This window comes from Apostichopus japonicus, chromosome 1 (genome assembly GCF_037975245.1).
Source record: "Apostichopus japonicus isolate 1M-3 chromosome 1, ASM3797524v1, whole genome shotgun sequence".
In the NCBI taxonomy this organism is placed as follows: Eukaryota; Metazoa; Echinodermata; class Holothuroidea; order Aspidochirotida; family Stichopodidae; genus Apostichopus; species Apostichopus japonicus.
Genome location: NC_092561.1, coordinates 10,527,852 through 10,539,354, shown reverse-complemented (window position 1 = coordinate 10,539,354; position 11,503 = coordinate 10,527,852). Strand labels below are relative to the sequence as shown.

Genomic DNA, 11,503 nt, shown 5'->3' with positions numbered 1-11,503 from the left:
ATGAAATTATTATAATTGGTTGAATTATGTGTGCCAATATTACTCAAGTTGCCTAATTAAAAGGGGAATGCATATATGATATCTTTAATCAGTGATTCATTCATCAAACTATAAATCCCTGTAATTTTCACACAGTAATATAGGTAGAAACACTATCTTGAATTGACGTGACTCGCGTGACGTGACTCACGTGACCTTTGTTAAAGGTGATTTTCCGCAAAATTTGAATATCTTCTGAAAAGGAAAATTCAGTAATCTTTTTGGTATCTATGTGAAGACTTGATATTCATTACTTGGAGTAATGCTTTTGAGCAGCCAAGAAGAAAAAACAAAAACAGTAAATTTTGTGACTCTCGTGACAGTAAATCGAGGGTGTTTTCAATTCACCACTGTTGTCTAATGCCTTGAAGGCGAAAAAATATTGAAAATCTCTATTCAGTGATTCATTCATCAAACTATAACATCCCTGTAATATTCACACAGTAATATGGGTAGAAACACCATCTTGAATTGATGTGACTCGCGTGACGTGACTCGCGTGACATTCGTAAAGGGTGATTTTCCGCAAAATTTGAAAATTCTGAAAAGGACAATTCAGTAATCCTTTTGGTATCTATATATATATATATACATAATGTAGGAATCTGACAAAAAGGCGAACAGCTAGCCTAATAAGTATAGACAATGCAACCGTAATACATTGGAACAATATGGTACATCAGTAATGTTATGACCAACCACAATAAAAAAAATGTTATGATACTGAGTTGGTTGTTTTAAACTAGTACTATCTGGTCGAGTGGATAAAGGCAGTGACATTAGAAGAAATGTAAACTAGCATAGAGGTCGTGTGTTCGATCCTTGGCCGGCCTAAAAATATGAAACATGTAGAATAATTATCAAGTTGTTCATCTATAACACTGTTGATAAATTTCTTTCTCTCTGGCGGTAAGATACCGGCAGCCAGAAAGCCTGTGCTTCTACGTAATTTAACAGCCGTTATCCCCCCCCCCCCCAATTATGACGTAAAAATGAAACAACGGGCTTTCTTTTGTAATGGTAACCACGCAACCGTCAAGTTACGTCGGTAGCATTCTGATGTTGTTAACTTTGTGGTAAACTTTCTTACGGTTATCTGATAAAACAATAACTTTACCCATTTCGAAAAATTGAATAATTTGTTAATGGCAGCAAAGCAACCGTCAATTTACGTATGTAGAATTCTGATGTATAACAACCCTTTTGTTTTAACCTTTTCTTACAGTTACCCAGCCTTTATATCGAAACAATTAATTCGTTAACTTAGAATGTCACATAATTTTAGCATTATGTTTTACAATATTTGTTTTAAATTGTACATCTGTTCTTAAGTTATCGCTCAAAATATTGTAAACAGCAAATGAAAGAGAGAGAGAGAGACAGAGAGAGCGATGTGTGGAGAGAGCAATTTTAAAACATGCATGTAATTCTGGGAAAACATGTGTTGAAAGTACAGATCCATTAGTATCAGTCCCACCCAGCCGCACACTTTCTGCCAATCAAATCGTCCAGACATAAAGTAATCAAATAGCAATCTTTGATTCCATCAATCAGAAGTCGTCATTGTATAATTAAGTATTACTAGGTAAACATTATTTGCATGATTTATATTTGAATTTTTAATTTTTTGCTCCTTTTGTAACAACAAGAACGAGTAAAAAGCCGTGTTTGCAAGTAAACCTGAGCACAACAAGAATTCGACCGAATTGAATACCGTTTTGATATCGTGCTTCCAGCAGAACTGTGTTAATTGACATCATGAAGGCTTTCGGCATCACAGCTTTAGTTTTGCTGTCATCAAGCATCTACTTGGCAAAAGCTTCTTGCTCATCGCGTAATTGTCCTTCCGGATGGACATCATTTGGTACCAACTGTTACAGGTATAGCGAATAACAATAATTGTAAAGTACGTTAATGTTATACTCGTTTGTATATTCTATAGTTAATTAAACAAAATATGTGCCCAATTAACACCTAACAGCACATCAGTTTACAATACAAACAGCATTGTTTGGTCATGTGGCACGATCATACACAACCGGATTGGAATTAATCCATCTAGTAAGACAATCACATGGTAATTAATAAGCGATTAATTAAGGAGCACTCGACAGGTTTTGATTAATCGCATACAAAAGCAAATCAGAAATTTCGACAATTCTAGTTTCTCTTCCTTATTTTAAATGAAAATTGATAGTCATGTTAAGTGTTTTGTTGAAATACTTTATTCCGAATTCTGCCAATTTAATATTAGTCCAAGCCATGCCGCTATTAAACTTGAAACTACGACGTTATCACGTTTATTTAAGTCATGTTTGCAATATTACTTCAAATTAAAACTTAAAATTAAAACCCCACCCTGTTTAATAGCTCTATCACCGTAGTGGTTATAAAGTATTCTATCTTAATTATTTGTAAAAGGTTTTTCAATGACCCGTTACGGACATGGACGGACGCGGAGACTTTTTGCCAAACGTTTAGTACCTCCGGAGTAAAAGGACACCTGACAGTACCTCCGGAGTAAAAGGACACCTGACAACGATTGAGTCGAGCGATGAAAATGATTTCGTGAATAACTTTTGGAAGACCATGAGACCTGATAAACCTGCCTCAGAAAAACAGGTGAGTAACATTTACAAGGGAGACGGAACCGGAACGGGGTCCGATCCCTCTCAGTTTTGGGAAACTCCAACTTTCCCGTTTTCGTAAATTATAGAAGTATCCCTTTTTGATAATGAAAAGTACCCCTTTGCAACTTTGTAATGAAAACTTGATCTAAAATCGTTTAATATATTTTTTCTTCTTTACATATTTTCAAGGTAAAAAATTACACCAATTTCATCATTAGGTCATGCTCAGAGTAAGACCTTCATTGTCTTAGATTCAGCAATTTTTAAAACTCGCCTCCATTACAGGAAAGAAACATAATAATAGCGAAAATCATTTAAAAAAAAAACAAGTTGAAGCACATGTGGTTCGTTGGTGTCATATTTAGACTGGGTGGAGTCTCAGTAACCTTCCGTTGTGTAAAAAAAAAACATTAAATTTTTAGTATCTCCCAAACGGAATTATTTATTTCTTAACTGTAAGGGGAATCTATTCATCACATATATGATCTATCACATAGACAAACATTGATGGGTGGGTTTGTTTCTCCTTTAAGGTTGTGTAATTGTCACCATACTAGTATTTGTGAGACAAGACTAGTACTGTATTGTGAATAGCTAATTGAATTTTCATGAAATTTGATTATACATATATCTGAACAACTATGCACTATTTACTGAAGACGAAGAAACCACACAGTACAACTTTTACTGAGATACATGCGAACATACATCTCATCAAAAAGCTGAGATATCTTACTTTGTTTAGGAGATATGCCTATCAGGGTTTTCAAGTCGTGTCAGGAGCCACCATTTTGTCAACTTGTGATGTCATAGTGCCACTAGGAGGTGAAAAGTGTCACTTGGTCTTTGTTTTTCCTTTCATATTTTCAACGTGAACATAAACAGTGTTGATAATAAAAGACCAAGAGCAGCAACACTTCATTAGCTCAGCTAAGCTTCTATTTGAGAAAATTTGTTTTGATTGGCAATATTTCTTAGCAGTTTATCCATTTGTTTGTGCGAAAATATAAGACATAGGCGGAATAACGGTGTCATTTCCTTTTAAACCTTCTTGTCTCCTGTTTTCCTTGTCTATGCTCCTTCTTAGCAGACATAGTTTGTTACAATTTTAGAAAGTTCTGAACATTTGTTTTGAAAATGAATAAAAAATAAAGATAAATGTAATTTTAACTAGATAAAAAGTTTCAAATGAATTTGAAAGGTCAAAACCTATGATTACCGCTAAGTTATGTTCTTGAATACTTAAAATGCACAGCTGCCTTTGTGATACTTTTAAACCAGCATGCAGAACTGTATGGAGGTTTGAATGAATGACTTCATTTTAACTTTTGTTTATATGAGTTCTGCAGAAACCGTTGACCTTTTCCTTCACCAAAATTGATACATTTATAGTCAAAATGACACCTTCTAATGTAAGCAGAAAACTTGTCAAGGTTACATTTCCCTAGCAACGGTGGTCAAAGCGTTTTCACATTTGAGCAAGTTGACGTCAAATGACTGTCCGAAATGAATTTCCGCTCATTGCGTCGCTACATATCCTGAAATCCGGTGACTATTTCCCGAAATGGGCTGATTTCAACGGTAATATATTAGCCCTATGTACTGTACGGTGTATACGAACCGCTCCTTGTTAGTCTCCGAAAAAATCTTTTAAAAATATGATCTGTGGCCTACATTTCATCATAACTGAAAACTCTACAGAGGGTCTTGTATTGGGCCATCACATGACGACAAAAATACTTTTCCTGATCAACTTCGGTTCACCAGCATTCAAACTTTATATCAACAACATGTCAGCTCTAGGTGGAGTAGCATATTTTACGTTTGCAGAAAAGACCTCTCGTGACCACAAATGACCTTCAAATTGACAAACTATGTGGACAAAATGTTAACGCATCTATGGAACTTAACTCACACAAACTACTTACGAAATACCAGCCGAATCGAATGAAAACTGACGAAATGGCAGTCATTCGAACCCAGTGGCCAAAGTGACAGAATTTCGGCAGAATGGCATGACCGCTATAGCTCAGCTGCGCTAATAGAGTCCTCATTAATATTGCTCATATTCTCACTGCTAAAATCAAGCATCGGCATTGACAAGACTGATGTCCCTGGTGGAAATTCCAGTTGAATTTTTGAACTTGGTTCAACTGGAATTTTCTATACGGAAATTGGCCCAAATTTGAACTAGGTTGAACTGGGGTTCCCAACTGGTTCAACTATGTTTTACTGGGTCCAACTGGTTCAACTATGTTTAACTGGGTTCAACTGGTCCAATTTCAACTATGTTTTACTGGGTCCAACTGGTTCAACTATGTTTACTGGGTCCAACTGGTTCAACTATGTTTTACTGGGTCCAACTGGTTCAACAATGTTTTACTGGGTCCAACTGGTTCAACTATGTTTTACTAGGTCCAACTGGTTTAACTATGTTTTACTGGGTCAACTGTTTTACTGGGTCAACTATGTTTTGCTGGGTTAAACTGGGTGAACTATTTTTTTTACTTCTTATATTATTAAATAGTTTGAACTGGGATTCTCAACTGGTGTTATCTACACTTATATAACACCATACTATAAGAAGTTTTCATTTTTTAACAGTAGATATATACTGTAAGTATTAAGGGTGTTAGCCACTGAAAATAAATGTTTGTTCTTGATCAGAGAACTCTGGGTTTGGTGTGATGACCTAACACAGAGCAAGACACATATAAAAATGAAGAAGTCAACTGGATTGGATCAAAAGAAATTATAATTATGAATAACAAACAATGTACAGCTGATCTGGGCCCAGTCAAAGAATTAAATGAAACAACTTACAGTAGTGAGGTGCGCACCCAAAATATAAAGAAATACTGAAATACACTTAATTTAAAAGTCTGTTCTGGTGAGTTGGCCTGCTGGTAACCTCAAGTATTCTACGACCTCAGACTTTCCACGACATCAGATATTCTATGACATCAGTATAGTTGAACCCAATAAAAGGTATTATGAATGTCCGATCCCAGCAAAAAAGTATCCTTTAATTTTTTTATGAAATAGTGTTCCAGGGTATCCTTTCAGTAAAATAATGTCAATATCCTTTGTAGTAAAATAATGTCCTTTATAAGTGATGGTGTCCTGGAATATATCCTTTATTGTAAAACAATATCCTTTATAGTAAATAGTATCCTTTATAATAAATAGTGTCCCAGACTGGCAGTTGAATATCACAATTTTTTCCATAAAATAATAAGGTCCATGTACAGTAACTTGAACTATGTAAATTAAGGTTTAAAATAAACTATCCAGCCATTAAACTATCTTTCTCTTCTTTTAAAACTGCCTTGCTCAGATACTCATAGCCAATTGCCAACTCCCTATACTGTACCCTCACAAAACTCCTTTGTTCCTAAAATATATACACACAGACCCCATTTCCTGTGAGGGCTAATTTCCAGGAAGAGCAAGATAGTTGCATAGCAACCCAGAAGAGAGAAAGTTGATAATCAACCTTTTTGCTACCACAAGACAACATACAAATGTACTGTACAAATGTATAGCCCTCTGTACAGTGAGCATTTAACAGGGCACTAATAAACAAGTAAAACTAAGGTACAAAACAAAACTTTATGTAAGAGCTGACCATCTTACACTGTACAAATGAAGCCTCACTTGTATGTATGTATGTATGTATATGTGATCTTCCCGCAAGCAGGAACTCGCGAAAGAAGCCATGGAGGCTTGTAGACTCGCAAGCTGACCGAAGCCAATCTCTCGGCACACATCCATTTAACGTCCATGTCAGGAAGTTGTTATTGAACAACACCCTTGCCAGTGTATGCTGTACACTTCACTAGGCAAATGACTTTTGCAAAGTATGTTATTATGCCAATAGGACACTTCATGTTTGAAACAACAATCAAGGAAATTGCGTAAATTTTGAAAATTGCTATTATATGTTTGCTAGTTGACAATAACTTTCCTTAAATCATGCGGCTAAATATAGGTGTTAACTTGAGTATAACTAGGTTAGGCACCTATAAGCTGTGCAACTATAACGTTAGGTTATGCCTAACGTTAGTAATTGTACCATGTGGTATACCTAGTAGGGAACCGGTTTGTTAGACCTAGCCTATACTATAGTCCTAAGTCACTAGCCTACATAGGCCTATAAAGTTTCTGTTCAATTCAAATATGTATGATAAAGAGCACGTTTACAATCAATTATAATGTTACAAGTATGTGTCAATAATATAAAGATACTGCAAGATCACAAAGGAGGGAACTTAGCCGCGGTAATAATTTAAAATTGTTGGCAAAATCGGTTACAAATGCGATTATTCTGCGAAGCTTCTGTTGGCGTATGTGGTTTGCGGATTCGGAATTTATAAATTTTGCGCTAACACAAGGTACAAATGTCAAAGTTCAAATTAAGTCGGATCATACTATTTTGCACTAGGAAGGCATTTTGTCTACCAATTGTTCAAATCGACGAACAAATTATAACATAATTTTTTCAAATTTATTATATAGGAAATATTTTATATTTTTAATCATTGCGGTAAAAAAATGTAATCGTTTATTCATAACTGTGATAAATATGACAAAGATTTATTTTACACCCCTCATAAGTTGGCTAATTTAGCAATTTCAATATATTACTATACGGTTACTGCTTACGAACTTACATTATAATTTCTTGATAATTAAAATAAAAGCAGTAAACATAGTCCAAACTCAGTTGGGCCAGTGTGAAACCTAGTTCAACCCCAACAGGGCAAGTTCAACAGTAAACATAGTTCAAACCCAGTTGGGCTTGTGCAAACCAGTGAAACCTAGTTAAACCCCAGCTGGGTCAGTTCACCAGCCATTAGTCCAAACCCAGTTGGGCCAGTGCAAAACCAGTTGAAACCTAGTTCAACCCCAACAGGGCAAGTTCACCAGTCAACATAGTTCAAACCCAGTTGGGCTAGTGCAAAAATCAGTGAAACCTAGTTGAAGCCCAACTGGATCAGTTCAAACATAGTTCAAACTCAGTTGGGCCTGAACAAACCCAGTTGAACATTGTGTAAACCCAGTTGAACCTAGCTCATGTACAGCATAGCCCAGTTGGAACCCAGTAAGACCTAGTTAAACACAGTTAAAAACCAGTTAAACATAGTAGGCCCTAGTAGAACCTCGTTGATTTTTTAACTGGGTTCTACTGGAATTTCTACCAGGGGTTTACCAAGGAAATGAAAAGTAATGTAAATAAAGAAGAATACGTTAACAATCCAAGCACAATTAGCCTGATGATGTCATACTTACCTAGACGTGCTCAGGTGTCAATACATGTAAAATACATTCCATACACGGTACGCCTTAATGGTCTAAGAACGGGTCTGTAAAATCCCTACGTAAGACCTATGCATAGGCCAGGAAATACTGGATAACCGTGGACTGAAATCTTGGCATTCGTTACATGTTTACGTTTTCTCTTTCAGTCCGTGTGGATCGGCTACAGTGATCGAAATGAGGAAGGAATATTTGTCGGAGTAGATGGCTCTGGCCCGGAATTTACAGACTGGTTGCCATATCAGCCAAACGATTTGAATGGTGTTCAGGACTGCGGAAGCATCAGGAAGCCAAAAGATCGTGACCTAAGCAAGTGGAATGATTTGGAATGCACCAATACATACGGTTTTATTTGTAAGATCGCCTTGTAGAAACACCGAATTAGCCTGGACTTAACGATATACTTCTCACGACAGCCTCTCTTCTGCTTCCTTTTCTTGTTCTTTTTGTTCGTGTTATAATAAATGATGGAAAATATCCAACAGTCTCTAAAACACTGACCCCAAATGTTGAAAACCGTGCCCTGTAATATCTCATAGAATAATTTACAACATTACATTCATTGAGTAGCGTTTTAGGTTGTCAATTAACTATATAAGAAAACAATTATATTAAACCAATATTTCATTCCGAAATTGATTATTTCCTCACCTCCTTCTTTCACGGCCCGCATGAAAGCCGTTTTAACATTTAATTTCTAAAATTTGTGCGTTATTTCATCTATCTGAATTTCTAATTAAGATATCTGAAATTGAATGGAAGGTATCTGAAACTCCAATTCAGATGTATAATATAGAATTACAGATTTCTTGAGATTTAAACATATATGAAATTCTGTGGTATATTGAGATAACTGAAATTGATTTCAGTTATACTCCGTAATAAATGTTAAAACGGTGTTCCATACGTCCGAAACTTGAAATTGTACGTTTGAAGACTAAGTATCATTGGTTAAAAGTTTCGTTATCATCTGAAAGCTTCTCTCGATTTATAAATGACGACCACGATGTATCTAACGGCCATGGGCGTCATGGGCGCCATGGGTGTAATCCCGTAACATTTTAGAAGCGGGAAGCGAGTGTACAGTATATTACTATGAGATAGATACAGGAATCTCACTGCAGCTTGGTAGCTTCCTGCTATACAGTTAATTGTTGCTTATGCTTTTTATTTTAAATACATTGATTATATGAAACTGAACGATTTCGTAAGACTCAACCTAAACAAGTAATGAAATATTATCATCTATGTATAACTGTCAACCTATGGAAAATATTTCTCCATTTTGAATAAAAGTGCACCTCTTTGGATATACGAGAATTTCCAAACAATGTTGCACTTGACTGTAAGTGTATATCTTGGTATATATTGATTTGGAGACCTGACAACCCTGTCTCTCACAAAAATATGGAAATTTATAATCCCTCCCCCCCTCCCCAAGTCTGAGGGAGAAATTAGGGAGAATTCGATATAATCCAACTTAAACAAGAAAGCGATCTAACAAGTATCAGAGAAACATTTTCATTGTTTACACGTCAAACTATGCAATGTTATAGGTTACATAAACACTAATTGTCGTAATGACGTTAGCGCTGCACAATGACATCAGCATCTTGTACATATAGTTCCCATAAAACCAAGTGGAACATCTACCCGTTCTTGCAGCAAGTAAAAGCATACAAAGGATTCATTTATGATCACAATTACGGTAAAGAAAAATAGTGCAATTCAAATTTTGCCGGGAGAGTAGCAAATAAAATCGTGTGATTTCCTAAATAAATCGGAAGGTTCATGTAAATCAGGACAGATGGCAAATTTCCATTTGCCTTGAGAAAACACCGGGTAAAACAACCTTTGCACAAGCCAAGCTTACCTCGGATTCATGAATTTCACATTTGGTTCCACTGTGGTTAATAAAGTTGTTTTCGGGACGAGGTGAAATGTGAATTCCGGACTTGTGGCGCTATAACGTATGTTCCACATGGCAAACAGAAAGGGAAACAGTTTTGTTACTACCTACCCCTGTGGCTTCAGGAATACCATGGACAAGAGACGTACAAGCTACCCCCCCCCCCCATTCCCGCAGACTCGATCGAGTTTATACATTCTTTTCGGTTGTTGCGCACCATTCTCTTTTAGTGGACGTTGGGAGATGAGAGGGAACAGTCATGCAGCAGGGAGGAATGTACGTCAAATATTACTATGTTCGGGCCTAACGACACTTTGCAGTATCAATAAGATGTCTTTTGATCGTTGCCCATCATCTGTCTGTTAAATTTACATCATTCGATCGTCAAATTCTTCATCCTCCACCCACCCCTTACCCGTGAATACTTTAAACTAATCAGAAAACATACCACAGTGTGAACTTCCTCACAATCTATATATGCCCCTAGACAACAGATATTACATATAACCAGCTGTATGGCGTTAATTGGTTTAGACTACGAACATCGTGACGTATTTGCAACCATTTGTCATCCAAGCCACAAGTAAAGTGGGAAGCCATTTACCGCAAATAAAATATGCGAAATCAAAGTATCTTGTCAAAAATGTTTCAATATATTGCATAATCAACCAACTGTCCAACTATAACAAAACTTTTCATTTGCCTTGAAAATATGAAATTCAAAGTCAAACACAAAATAAGGCACATTGTTAAATCAATAACAAATGAAAAGATAAGAAACAAGTAAGCAATTAAGAAGTACGCTTAGAAAATTCTTATTAATTAGAGAAAAATAAACCAATCTCTCTCTGGGAAATCAGTACAATAAAGTTGTGCCTAGGCACAATGTAGTAGATATATCCAGCGAACACACGCACGCACGCGTTTATAAGTTATAGGCTGGATACAGAAGCGAAGGTGAACCTAGACTCTGCTGAGTCTGCTCTGCGACGCGAATGAGTCTCCCTACATAAAAATAGGAAAATGCTACGACTGGTATATTTTCCTCCCCTTTCTAACATACGCTTATAGTAGAGGCCGGTGCAGTAACAGTAACGAATCGCTCATAGCGTGATAAATAGTAAGGATCGACCCAGAGCATTTGGCAAAGAAAAATTGGCCGATACGCCTTAACAAAGGTGAACCGCGTCACAAAACAGCGACTTTTCCCATTCCCATGTTAAACGCGCTATTATCGCGTTGCGCGTTACCGCCAATATAATCCTGTGTGGCACGTAGACATTTTTTGAAATTCAATGCCGTCAAGTTTTCACATATAACTGGACCAGCCCAGGCACAATATGTACTTTTTAGCCTAGTTGAATTTATCATTTACTCAGGCCTCACATAACAGTTAGGTTCAGGATAGTGCGGCTTAAGCTAGATCTAGGTTTATTATATATTAGATTAATGCTCCCCATTTCACTAGGCCTGTAACTAAGGACTATGTACCGGTATAAAATACACATTTGACATTCAACCACGTGACCTTTGACCTCGGTTCCCATGGCAACCACATATTTTGATAGTTTTTGATATTGTCATGATACATGTGAAGGTTCCATGT

At 36.4% G+C, this 11,503-nt stretch overlaps 1 protein-coding gene across 1 annotated transcript in view; it reads left to right on the top strand.

Annotated features, from left to right (window-relative positions):
• Positions 1 to 1,692: 1,692 nt before the first annotated feature.
• LOC139967373 (echinoidin-like) overlaps positions 1,693 to 11,503 on the top strand; it is a 36,567-nt gene continuing 26,756 nt past the window's right edge. Inside the window, exon 1 of the mRNA XM_071971097.1 lies at positions 1,693 to 1,919. Coding sequence (XP_071827198.1) covers positions 1,798 to 1,919 — 122 coding nt within the window. The 5' untranslated portion in view covers positions 1,693 to 1,797. The remainder of the gene's footprint in view (positions 1,920 to 11,503) is intronic.